General features: G+C 57.5%; 1 protein-coding gene across 14 annotated transcripts in view; it reads right to left on the bottom strand.

The window, feature by feature from the left end:
- BIN1 (bridging integrator 1) overlaps nt 1–13,258 on the bottom strand; it is a 55,416-nt gene that overhangs the window by 20,297 nt on the left and 21,861 nt on the right. For all 14 annotated transcript variants that reach the window (XM_028101210.2, XM_028101213.2, XM_028101214.2 and 11 more), the window contains exons 2-5: nt 7,776–7,856; nt 1,465–1,519; nt 1,127–1,221; nt 665–760 (exon numbers count right to left, since the gene is read on the bottom strand). In XM_028101210.2, the coding sequence (XP_027957011.1) occupies nt 665–760; nt 1,127–1,221; nt 1,465–1,519; nt 7,776–7,856 (327 nt within the window). The remainder of the gene's footprint in view (nt 1–664; nt 761–1,126; nt 1,222–1,464; nt 1,520–7,775; nt 7,857–13,258) is intronic.

The following is a 13,258-nucleotide window of genomic DNA, read 5'->3' on the forward strand; positions in this document are numbered from 1 at the left end:
TGTCTTTAATATTCAGCCATTTTTGCCAGTACAAACCAGCCAGTACTGTGTGCGACAAGCCTCTCCCTCCTGGACCCCAGGCTTCTCTACTGGTAGGCTACCACCATTGGCCTCCCTTGCCCACTCCCCATAAGGCATCTTGAGGAGCCTGGGGCATCCGCATTGGGTAGCCACGGGGGCCAGCATGGAGTCCAACCCCCAGGGGGTCAGGTCCAGCACAACAGTCACCACCTCGCCTCAACACCTCTGCCTCCATGTCTGAAGCACCTGGGGCCCACTGGCTGTAGTGGAGGGCACCTATCAGGCACCCATGCTCAGGCCTTACATGCCCTTAATATACCTTATACAACCTATAGTCACTCCACAGTGACGTGGCCACACAGACATACATGCACCATGGGGTCTCTTCCCCAAGTCCGGAGACCCAAAGCCCTCAGCTCAGAAAGGCCCAGGTCTAGGCGCTGGTGGGCTGGCCTCAGAGGGATCAGCCCTAGAGGGATGAATTGCCAGGTGAGGGAGATGCCAGCCTTCAGGGCAGAGTCACCTCAGTGCCTGAGCCAACCCAAGGCTGACCCCTTCCCCCCACCCTTCTATCCCCACTTCAACTCCCCCTGCACAGGCTACCCGGCCGGAGCAGGACAGATCTACAAAGAGTGCCTCTCACCTTGATGTCAGGGAACTGGCCCAGGTATGTGTCCATGGTCAGCAGCGCCTGGTCCACCAGCTTCTGATGGTAATCCAGCCAGAGGAGGTCATTGTTCTGAAGGAGGTGAGAGCTCATGAGTATACGGCCCCGGGGAGCTGGGCCACACCAAGTCCCCAGCTCTCTCCTCCCAGAGACCTGGGGTTCACAGCCCAGAGGCTTCTCAGAACCTCAGGTCCCTTGGCTGTAAAATGAGGGTAGTAACTCCTGCCCTCTAGCCTCTCCCAGGGCAAGTATAAGGGACAGATAAGCCCAGGGCTGGTAGGGTCAAGGAGGGGAGGTGACTTGCCCAAGGGCACACAGCATGTGAAAGCCCGAAAACCAGAAGGGCTTGTCCCAGAGGGCAAGGCAGGGCGGAATGGGTCTGAGGCTGAAACCAGAGGGCCCTCTGGGAAGGACCGAGGTCACCTGCCTCACACTCACCTCAGCTATCTTGTTTGCTTCATCCCTGCCAGGCCAGTCGGGCTCGTACACCTCCTGCAGACATTCATTCAGTTTCTTGGAGGCCTCGTGCATGGCTGTGGGGCAGAAGGGCCGTGCTGCAGCCAGGGCCACGGAGGGACGTGGGTGGGGGCAGGGGAGGGACAGGGAGGGGTCACCCTTGCCCCCACCTCCGAAGGCCCCACTGTCAGCACTTACCGCTCCACCACAAACCCTGGTCCCCATCCCAGCTCTGCCCCCATCAGCTTCATGTGGCAAAGGCCCCTAAGTGTCCCATGAAGCCCACTACCCAGACCCGGTCTGCCCTGCCTGCCCCTCACCCTTGACTGAGGCCAGGTAGGTCCGGAGATCCTTCTGCAGTCGAGTGCCCTCAGTCTGCAAAGAGAAAGCCAAGGCCAGGATGAGGGCCCGGGGCACACACTGTACCCGACCCTGTCCTTCCTGCACTCCCGTGTGGACAAACACAGGCTGCTCCTGACGGCCGCCCTAGATCCACTGTCCTCATCAGGGCAGGATTAGAGAAGACAAGACATGAGCAACAGCTCCTGGGCATGGCCTGGCCCAGAGCGCCCCTCGGAGCCGGCAGCTACTGTCTCTCTGGCTGCAAATGCATACTGAGCATCCAGTACTTCTCAGCACCATCCCTGCCTCAGGAGCCCTGTGAGCCATGGGGTATTCCTCCTGGTTTGTCAGCACCTGTCTCTTCTAGGCAGTCTTCTCAGCTCTGTAAAGAAGGCAGGAAAGTAGAGACCCCTCCACCCTAAACAAGGCACCGGGGGGCACAGGCTGAATGACACGCATGATGCAGCACACATGTACAAAGGGACTGGCGTACGTATCAGGCATGCCCCTGCACAACCACGGACCAAAGGACCAATGAGCACAGAACACAGGAGTGGAACACCCAGCACCTTGCCCCGAAAGCTTAGGCCAGCACACTCCCACTGCATGGTGCCAGGGACAGAGGATGGCCCTGGAAGGGCCAGGGTAAGTAGGCTGTGGAAGGTGGAAGGAAATGGCTTAGCCAGGATGCACAGAAGCGGGGGGTCATGCTCACGACTCTCAGGACACTGGCCCAGCCAAGAGGGAGGATGTAGGATGTAAGAGGAAAAGATTGACCAGGGGACTGGACCAGACAGTGAAGGCCCTGAGCTGGGGAGGCAGCCCCAGGGACTTGCTGAGACAGCAGGACCAGCAGAGAGGATGGACTCAGAGGCAAAACCTCCAGTTCCTCTGGATTATCAATGCCACACAAGGCAGGAGCAGGAAAACTGAGCCCCAGGTGAGAGGGGGTGAACAGGCTGAGGCAACAGGTGAGGTGAGCACCAACAGTGAGATGCTGGAGTTTCCAGAAACCACGTGCAAAAGGGTCTCAGAGAGCACACTGGCTTTGGGGTTAGGAAAACCCACCCAACTCTGGCCCTCACTAGACATATAGCCCTAAGCAAGTGACCAAACCTCTCTGAGCTTTGGTCTCTTCATCTGTCAGCTGGGATGAATGACCCCTGCCTAGCAGACCACCAGCTAGTGTGTGCTCAGGAAGAACAGCCTAAGTGGCCAGACGTCTAGCCTTGAAGGCCAGCTCCAAGAGATGGGCTTTATGCTGAGGATGGTGATGTGGGGCCGTGGGGGGACCTGAGGAGAGAGGGCTTCTGGAGGGCCAAGGATGGCAGTGCCAGAAGCTGGCTTCTTTGGGGGACGAGCACACTCCTGGCATCTCCCTGCCTTATGCTGCTCACATCTCGGCAACACCCTTGTTTTGTGTTCCCTTGCCCTGGTGGAGGGTTAGACAGACAGACCCACAAGCAGCCACAGTCCCACTCCTGGCCTGCCTGGCACCTCTGCAGGAGATGAAAAGTGGTCTCCACTCCAGCTGAGGGAAAGCAGGGACACAACCAGCCTTCTAGGTGCACCCCAGGCACCCTCAAACCTCTCCAACCCCCCCAAACAGGCTCTCCCTCCTCATAGCCAGGGCCTGCTCTTCCCCTCCCAGTGTGCTCAGAGCATCACGTACCACCTGTCCAGCGGGGCTGGCTCTTTCCCTGCATCCATCTCCATAGCATCACTGTCCCCATCTGACAAATGAGGGAGCTTGAGAGGTTCAGTGACTTGCCCAGTGCAACACAGACTGGTAGAACTGGTGAGAACCCCCACAGCCTGGGCACTCAGGCCCTCCAGGGAGCTGCCTGTTTATCATGACGGGCGCTTCCAGAAGACAATAGAGGTGTCATGCAGGGAGGGTTCCAAGGCAGTGCATAAGATGTACAATTAGAAAAAAACAAAGAAACAAGGGGTGGTGGGAAAAAAAAAAAACCCTCTCCAAAATTCCTTCAATCCCCACAGACCACAGATAGCCTAGAGAACCCTGGCCACACGGAATTCTGAGGAACTTCAAAGATGGAGGCCTGCTGATTAAAGATTAAAGGCCAATCCACAGCATCCTAATCTCTCTGGAATTCCATCAGGGATCAGATGTGGGCCTTGTGCAACTGGGAATGGGGAAGGGCCCATCCCACTCTTGATGCTTTGGTGATGGAGATGAGGATTCAAACGTGTTCATGACTCGAGGCTACTGCATTCATCTGATGCCACAGAATCTTCCAGACTCAGTTTCTCTTCCTGCCAAGCCTCTGTCATCTCACTCCCCTCCCCACCATCCTGCGAGCGCCTGTCTACTCTGCACCCCGAGGAAGGAGTCTCCCAAGGGGCGGGTTGCTGTGCTTGCCTGGGCCTCAGGCAGTACCAGGGCCCCTTGTGCTTCCCGAACAAGGCCACGCTGTGAGCAGGCACACTGGGCACAGATGTGCAAAGGGCTACCCAGAGCTCTGCCTCACATGTGCCAACTGCAGCTGGGCCCCTAGGCCACACTCCCCAGTCAGTCCCCAGGATCAGGCACAGCCCTCCCCCATGCAGCTGCCTCCTGCAGGGCAGCGCCCAGTCAGGCCAGCACAGAACCTGTGTGTTTGCTCCCAAACTGGCTCCCTTGGCCCCCACATAGGGCACCTGAGAAACAACTCTCTGGAGGTTCCTAGGGCTTTAACACACTCCTTGAAGAGCAGCTGAGGGAAGAATGAAGTTCTGGAGCACAGTCCCTTCAGCCTGCTCTCCTGGCTCTGGACTCAGGAGTCTGGAAGGACACCACAACCCAGTACCAACACCTAGTGTAAATCCACAGGGGTGGCTTGGCCAGCACCCCACATCCCTGCTGCACCTTCCTGCAAAGTGTGCTCCCTGCCTCCCCTGACATCAGCCCCCATCAGTGGTCTGAAGGCCCAAGCCCTCATCTTCCCAGTGGGTCTAGGCGGCAGGGACATCCCTCCTGCAGGACTCCCCCTGGCCCCAGCTGACTTGTACCCCTCTGCAGTCCATTCCAAAGGATCTTCACGCAATAGCCAGGGATGCCCTCTTGGAGCAGAGCAGGCCCTAAGAACAAGAAGGAACCCAACCTGCCCCACCTCAGCAACAGACAAGCAATAATGAGCCCTGGGGTGCAAGATACAGGTGGTCCCAGGGGGAAGAGCTTGGCCCACTCACCTCCCCCCTCCACTACCCCCCAGCTCAGGTTCAACTCAGGCCTTCCTGGGAGCTATCCTGGGTCCTCTGAGTGGGCCAAGCTGTTTCTCAGTGCAGGGACAGAGGGCAGAAGTGCCAAGACAGGTGCTGAGTGGGCCCAGGAAGGGCTATGAAACCTGTCCCTTGTGATAGCCGGCGACAGCAAGGTGACGTACGCCCTCACCTAGGGCACCTGTAGGAAGGGGTAGGAGATTTGCTTCCTTGAAGCCCATATCCCCTGCCAGCCTAGTCCCTGACTAGCATGGGGCCCACTGCGCTTGGTGTTCAAAGATAAAGAGCAGGAGAACACTCAGCTTCCAGACTTCACACACTCAGCCTCCACCCCACCTTTCCCAGGGTCGACCAAGCCCAGGGCTCCAGCCACCCCCACACACCCATCAAATCCAGAACCACCTGGCTGCCTTAACCCCCAAGAGAGGGTTACCCAAGTCTTAAATGAGACCTCAAATCTACCCCTTCTTACTTGGCCCCTGAAAAACCAGCCACCCCACCTAACCTGAAGGCAGACAGAGCCCCAGCTCAAGTGCCCACCCCATGTCCACCTCCAGGGAGCCACCAGCACTGACTATCTTCAGCCCTGGCCTCACTGCCTGTCCCCTCTGCCCAAGGATCACTGAGTGACTCCTTGTCCAGAGCCAGGGCCCAGAGGGGGTGACTCTGAGGGACAAAAGTGGACAGTAACACTCTGGCCCCAGCACTGGGGCCAGGCCACAGGGAACTTCAGCTCCCAGACGTGTACTTTGCTCGCCTTCCGCCAAACAGCCCAGCTGATGGGGCAGCCCCATCACCCCCACCCAGCTCAGGGGCTGCCCTAATCTTTCTCCCCAGCCCAGCCAGTCGTCCTCAGGACTGTGGCTCGGCTCCAGAGAGCCGACCTGAGAGTAGACAGATCTGGACACCACACACTGTGTGTCCTTGGAAAAGTCACTTAACCCCACTGAGCTTCAAGTACCTCCTGTATAAAATGAAGAGACTATCAGCATCCACCTCAGGAACGCAAGGTTCAGGTCTGTAAAACACAAGCAGTACCTAGTCTAGAGTAGGGACTCTAGAAACAGTGATTCCCTAAAAGACTTTCAGAGCATCCCATAACCTGAGGAAACCAGCTGAGTAGGGGACGTACCCCAGGGGCTTTCAGCAGAAAGAGTCAGAAGCAAAGACTTCAGTCTTCTTGTCCAAGCCTCCATTTTGCAAAACTGACACCCAGGGAGCAGGGGCTCTCCCAGGGCCACAGGGGCAGTAGATGGCTCTGACATGGCACATACCTGGGCCTTGAAACACCTCCCATTCATGGCCTGGGGGACAAGCAGCCATGAGGGCTCCCATCCCTGCCCTAAGGAGCCTCTCCACTGAGCTCCTCTGGCAGGCGAAAGTGGACTTGGCCCTGGAGACTTTCCCAGCTGCTCTCCGCACCCCTCTCTTCAATCATGCATCCGCCCAACCCCAGGCACTCTCCCATCATGTCCCCAGGCCCTCTCCCATCATGTCCCCTACCCCCTGGCCCTCTCCCAGAATGCTCCCTGGGCCTCTCCCAGCTTGCCCCCTGGCCCTTTCCCAGCATGCTCCCCAGCCCTCTGCCAGCATGCCCCCCACTCTCACCCAGCATGCCCCCTACTCTCCCAGCATGCCCCTCAGGCCTCTCCTAGCATACCTCCCACTCTCTCCCAGCATGCCCCCCACTCTCACCCAGCATGCCCCCTACTCTCCCAGCATGGCCCATGGGCCTCTCCTAGCATACCCTCCTCCCTCTCCCAGCATGCTCCCCAGCTCCCAGCTCCTGGCCAGTGGACTGTCAAAGTTCTCCAAAGAAAGCCCCCTCCCCCAGGTTTAATTCCAGCTGCAGAGGTATTGGTGGGCACCTTCAGTGCTTTCAGAGGGCTCAGGCATAAACGAGGAGTAGGGAGAGGCCTGGTCCTTCCCAGCCCCAAGTCTGGGCCTATTTGGCCCCTTTCTGAGCACAGCTTAGACCATGACCCCACCCCCCATGCCCATTCCCATTCCTTGTGGCCCCTGCTGGCCTCCATCCCCATCTGTTCTCACTGGGGGGCTGGCCTGCAGAAGGCACAGGGCCATGGCCCAGCTCTCCCTCACTTCCTGCCACCAGGCCCTTCCCAGAGAGGGGAGAACCACCAGGGTCATCTCATTCCTCTCTTCTATATCTTCAGATACAGCCACAGAAATGGCTAATTCTAGGGGCACCTGGGTGGTCCAGTAGGTTAAGCGTCTGACTCTTGATCTCAGCTCAGGTCTTGATCGCAGGGTCACGGAAAAAAAAAAGTGGCCAATTTTAGACTTAGCAGATTTATGTGAGGGAAAAGGTTTCAGGGACATCCCAGTTAAGGTATTCAGGGTCCTTCAGTCAGGAAGTCCTTCCTTGTATCTAACCACCGCCCCCAGGCTGCCAATCTGATTAAGTCCCTTCTGTCACTGGTCTCTGAACTGTCTAAAGGAACTTGGTAAGGGTGCCATTGCAATCTTTGGAACCAAACAAGTATGGATCTAAATCCACTCCCAAAGCAGGATGGCCTTAGGCAAATTACCCAACTTCTCTAGCCTCAACTTCTTCATCTATAAAAGGGGAACGATGATACTGGATTCCTTATAGGGCTATTGGGAGGCATCCATAGGCCATGCTCAGCAGGTGCTCAAATCAGATTCTGTCTGCTCTGCTCCCACAGTAAACTCTGCAAACGCCACTCTCCTCACAAGAAGCTTCTTTAGCTCCCACTTGCCTTGACATTTGAGGTTTTCCAGAGTCTGGCCAAAATCTATTGCCCACTCCCCCATAACCCCTACCGCCCCCCCCCAACCTGCCCCAGGCCTTCATATGCCTTATCAAAGACCTAATGATACCCCCAGCCCTCCCTCCTATTGCCCTTGGTCCATGCCCAGAGCCAGTGCTCCCTCTTCAAGGAAGTCTTCCGTGACTTTGCCAGCCCACACTGGCCCCTTCTCCCAGCTCTCTAACTCCACAAACTCAGCTCTTGACATTTTTTACCTGGCAGCCTCACTTCCACTTTGCACAAGCTCCCTAAGGCCAAAGGCCACCCACACTCACCAGCTGCTTGTTGAAATTCTGGACACACTGTTCAAACTGCTCATCCTTTGTCTCATCCGCCTTTCCCAGTTTCTGGAGGACCTGCCAAGGCAGCGGGAGAAGGGAAGCATTACCATGAGAAAGAGGGTGGCCAAACCAAGAGTGCCCAATCACCAATACCACAGATGGCTTCCCACCCCAGCCGGCGTCCTGGGGGCCCACAGCCAGCATCATGCAGCCCAGGGCACTGGGACCATCAGAAGGTTTCGTGGCTGCTGTGATCCCCAAAAGCAACCCTGAGTCCACCAAGTCTTGAGACCTCCTCATCCTGTACAGGCCAACCGGAGGAGCTTAGGTCAGCCTTGCTGGAGTGATTGAAACCAGGAGGAGGGGGATACCCTCAAAGACAGCTTGAGGGGTCAGGCACCCCTCCTTGCTGATCTCACACTGCACCCCTGGGGGCTCCACCCCAACCCTGGTGGCTAAAAAGTGAGCTGAGCACAAGAGGGCCCAGGTAAGGGCAGCCCCACCGACCCACATGACTCCATTTCCTGGACCCAAGACTCAGGAATACCAGAGGGAGGAGCAGAGCAGCCCTGAGCAGGAGGTAACCACCCCAGGACACGGAAGGCAGCGAGCGGCGGCCAGGGGTCAGGCTCTTCATGTCACTGGGAGCCAGCACGCAATCTGACTAGATTTTCAGATGTGACCTGCTCCCTTCTCTACAGCCCAGAGGGCCAAGCTGGGCCCACTCCTGGCACTCACACTCACACACACACACAGGTTCACAGCTACCTGCTCTACCCCCAACTAGACATCTCAGAGGCAGACTCTCCCCCTGATGAGTCACAACTGTGATTTCTCAGCTGTGTGGGGAGAGTGGGAAGGGAGGGCAGAGGTGGGGAGAGGGCTCGGTAGCAGCAGAGAGACCCAGGGCCAGAAGAGGGGAAAGACTTGGAAAAGGGAGCTGGATCAGGAGCCTGAGAGGAAGTATGATGGGAGGGTGGAGGCGAGGAAGGGCAAGGGCAACAGGGGAGGGGAGGGCAGGCAAAGAGAAAGAGGAGAGATAGGGTCAGAAAGGGGAAGCTGGGGCGCCTGGGTGGCTCAGTCGTCGAGCCTCTGCCTTCAGCTCAGGCCATGATCCCCGGGTCCTGGGATGGAGCCGGACATCAGGCTCCTTGCTCAGCGGGGAGCCTGCTTCTCCCTCTCCCACTCCCCCTGCTTGTGTTCCTACTTTCTCTCTCTGTCAAATAAATAAATAAAATCTTTAAAAAAAAAAAAAGAAAGAAAGAAAGAAAGAAAGGGGAAGCTGAGGCAGTGGTGGGGTGGGTTTGCCGGAAGAGAGGTAGGCAGAGACCAAGATGGAGAGAGAGTCCCACTTCTGCGTCCTAAGCACCTCCTTAGGACGCAGAAGGACAGCACTGAGATGTTCAGCAGAGGCAGTGGCCAAAGCCCAACAAGAAGGAGAAGGAAAAAGCACCTGGGTGGCTCACTCGGTTAAACATCTGCCTTTGGCTCAGATCGTGATCCCGGGATCCTGGGATTGAGCCCCGCATCGGGTTCCCTGCTCACTGGGGAGTCTGCTTCTCTCTCTGCCTCTGCCTCTCCCCCATGCTCATGCTCTCTCTCTCTCTCTCTCAAATAAATAAATAAAATCTAAAAAAAAAAAAAAAAAAGGAATAAGAAAGGTGGCAGTGGGTGGGGGTGGCAGGCGGAGGGAAAATCGGCAGCCTGAACCGAGGGATGCCCTGTCCCAGAACAGAGAGCCCGGACCCTTCCCAGCCCTGACTGGTCCTAGGATGGCCTAGGCTGCCTGCTGCACCATCTCCAGCAGGTTCGGGGGCCACAGCCAGGCCCGTCGGCTCTCAGACCTTCTCTCAGCGTGTTCATTTAGCCACCTCACCAAGTGCCGGCTCTGTGCACAGCCATGGACCCCTCTGCTGGGGTAGCAGACATCAATTGGACATGGATCCAGACAGAGGGAAGCACACGGCACTGCAGGATCCTGGGGCGGAGAGCCCATACAGCCTGGGCAATCAGGGAAGACTTCCTAGGGGAAGGGGCAGCTCAATAGCTGGGAGAGCATGCAGCAAAGGCGAGGAGACCAGAGAGATGTGAGGTACGTTACCAGGGAATTTCAAATAGCTTGAGGGGACCATAAGTCACAGAGGATGGTGAGGGAAGATATACGCAGCAGGAGGAGCAGGGGTAGGCATGGGAGAGGAGCCCGCCAACAACTTTGCGCTGCAATGGTCACAGCACAGTTTATTGGGCAAGTGCAGCTGCAGGCCAAGGGTTGAGACTGAGGTGAGAGGTAAAAAGCAAAACAAAACCACCATGAGCAAGAAAATCAGCACTTCCTGCCAGCCACGGGCTCCCCCCTCACCTCCCCCTTGGCAACCATACCCAGCTGGTCCCGTGGAAACGGGGTGGAGCTGTGGAGGCGCCTGGCCCACTCTGCATGGAGCTTGAGTGGGTGACTCACCCCACTATCAGACGCCAGCCCCTTGGCCCCATCACCTCCAAAGACAAATATGGAACACCAGGTGAAAAAGAACTTCCAGAACTCAACAGAGGCCACTGGAGTGGGCAAGAGGCTCCTAGGAAGCAGGATCAAGGCCTGGTCGGCCCTTAAGACAGGAGGACTGGGAAGTGGCCCCGTCCACCCCCTTCCTCTCTTCTCCCTGAGGAGACGTACGCAGTCAGCAAAAGGTCCCTAATCCCAGTCCTGCCACCAGAGCACCCGAGGACTCCAAGCCCCCAGATCTGCACCCAGACACGCACACCTGGCCCCGGTTCCCCAACCGGGTGATGTGCTCCACCAGGGAGATTGTCAGGCCAGCCACAGCGAGCCAGGCCCAGCAGTGAGAAGACACTGGGAAAGGGGACTTTCTCTCTGAGCCTCAAGGGCATTGTCTGGTCACCCACCTGAAGGGCAGCTTCACGGGGGTGTCATCTGAGTCTTGGCTCAGATGACACCCCCGTGAAGCTGCCCCTGCCCTCTCTCTCCCCGACACACCCCAGAGCACTTAGGGCCGGGGACCTACTCTCCTCACTACTCCGTAATGTGCCCATGCGTCTGCCTCTGGCTCTGCCCCAGCCATATGAAAAGTGTGAGGTCACAGACGGTGTCCAGCCTTTTTCCATGTTCCCAGCTCCTGCAGAGGGCTGGGGACAGGCCCGACACACCGCTTGCTCTTGGTGGCTGCTGGCTAATCTAAGCTGTGAGCTGTGAGGACAGAATCAAGACCTTGAACAAAACATCCCATCTCTCAGACGAAGGATCCTCTTCTGCAAAATGGAAAGGTTGTGCACAGAAGGTACCCAGCCTGACACATGGCCAGAAAGCTCACCGTGAAAGGTCACCCTTAAAACTAGGGTTAGAGCGGGCGCCTGGGTGGCTCAGTCGTTAAGCATCTGCCTTCAGCTCAGGTCATGATCCCGGGGTCCTGGGATCGAGTCCCACATCGGGCTCCCTGCTCCACGGGAAGCCTGCTTCTCTCTCTCTCCCACTCCCCCTGCTTGTGTTCCCTCTCTCGCTGTCTCTCTCTCTCTCTGTTGAAAAATAAATAAAATCTTAAAAAAAAAAAAAATCTAGGGTTAGAGCTAGCACTCACATTAATCTGAGGTCTGGTCTTGGGTGACATGGGCCTGAAGAGGCAGTGTGCAGGGGAGTGACCAGCACAGGAAAGTGGGCCAGGATCCCGGCTCCGCATGACCTCAGGCTAACTGCTTAGCCTCTCCACACCTCAAACGGTAACCACCGTGTGGCCAAGGCTTGAGAAAATGTGCGGGAGTGCGTGCTGGCCTTGGCCTCGTTAATCCTCACTGTACCCACCCCCACTCTATAGATGGCAGAAGGAGGGCACACAGTCTGGGTCCCCGACCTCAAGGCACTGCTGGAATGGTTACTAGGGGGAGAAACAAGCTGGGCGTGCCTGCCTCAAAGAGGCACCAGGACAAAATGCAGTCCAGTAAGACCGCACAACCTCCCGCTACTAGCTTCCTTTTGTCCACCCTATGTAACTGGAACCCCTGCCTGATCAGCTGCTGGCGAGCCCCAGACCATGATCAATCCCCTCCCCACCACCTGAAAGCTATTCAGCCATGCTGCCATCTGTCCCCATCCCCAGGAGAGGCCCCAAGGCTGCACTCTTCAGCCCCCACCAGTGCCTTCACCCTAGGACACACACGCATGCACTCAGCCCTCTACTCAGCAAGAGGGAAGCTGTGGCCATGGCCATGGGCCTCAGCGGCACCGGTGCTCCACCCCTTCAATACACGGTTAGTGGGGCTTCCTTGTGCCAAGCTCACACACAGACCACTGAGAGCAGCAGGGGGACTCTGGGTGTCCAGAGGAGCCGGCTCCCCGGGGGGCTCAGAGAATGCAGGACAGCCAAGGTGGTTTCAAAGGATAAGCAGGAGTCAGGTGGGCAGGAGGGCCTGGTGGCCGAGAGGCAGGATTCCCACTGTCTGTCCAGGGTTATGTAGGGGGAGGGCCCCAGGCACTCTGGTGTCACACACACTTACACACTTGTCACACATGTCTCCCTTTGTAAGAAACACAGAGAGCCTCTCTGACAATGGGACAGAGGACAGGTGCACAGGCCCTGCCACACCTTGGTGTTAGCCCAGGGGGAAGGAGTAGGGACGGTTCAGCAGCCCAGCGGCCAGCAGTCCAGAAAGCCTCGTCGGTGCCACCCCTTCTCAACACGTCCTCAGCCCAGCCAGATAGCAGTGGTGCCCATCTGCCTCAGAAGGGACAGTCCGGGGCAGGGCAGGGCCGGGCAGCTGGTGGCAGAAACAAACCCGCTTCTGACAGCATCCACACTTCAGCCTCACTGAGCCTGGGCCGTGACCCGGGGCCAGCAGCCCCTCCCTGAGCAGGGCAGGAGACTCACCAGGGCTCAGGGGGAGCTTCAGAGGAGGGAGGTGCCCCTTCCCCAGCCTCTCTGCTGTGACCTTTCTCACAGCCCAGAGCATCCCACTCCCACGGCCCATATGGGGAGTCCTGCCAAACCCTCACCTCTCCTCCTCCCAGCCAGCAAATGACCCCTGGGACAAGGCGCCTGTGTCTCTGCAGTCACACTTGCATGACCACCAACCCCAGAGGAACAGGAAGGTCCCTGGGGGCCAGGCTTGTTTGAACTAGGAGCAGTTGATCACTTACTACTCACGGAGCACTGAACAAAGCACTTTACAGTCACCAAGCACTCCCTCTTACAGGTGAGCGTCTTCACCTGCATGTGACAGATGGCAGGTGAGTACAGATAAATCAGGACACATAGCCTAAGGTCTTACACTCAGGAGTAAGCTCTGAGCTTCTCTGCCACTCCCAGACCCCAAAACTGGAGGAGGGGCACCCAGTAGGCCTTACCGGGCACAAGGCACTCCAGCCCAGCAGATACAGTGTGGATAAGCATGTCTGCAGGCACTCACCCAATGGGCTGACAGTGGGTGGCCCTGCTTGGAGCCCTGAACTCAGGGCAATCCCCTCCCAGGGG

Source organism: Eumetopias jubatus, unplaced genomic scaffold (genome assembly GCF_037043125.1).
Source record: "Eumetopias jubatus isolate StellerSeaLion01/CBP00866 unplaced genomic scaffold, mEumJub1_p1.0 scaffold_3, whole genome shotgun sequence".
Classification (NCBI taxonomy): domain Eukaryota; kingdom Metazoa; phylum Chordata; class Mammalia; order Carnivora; family Otariidae; genus Eumetopias; species Eumetopias jubatus.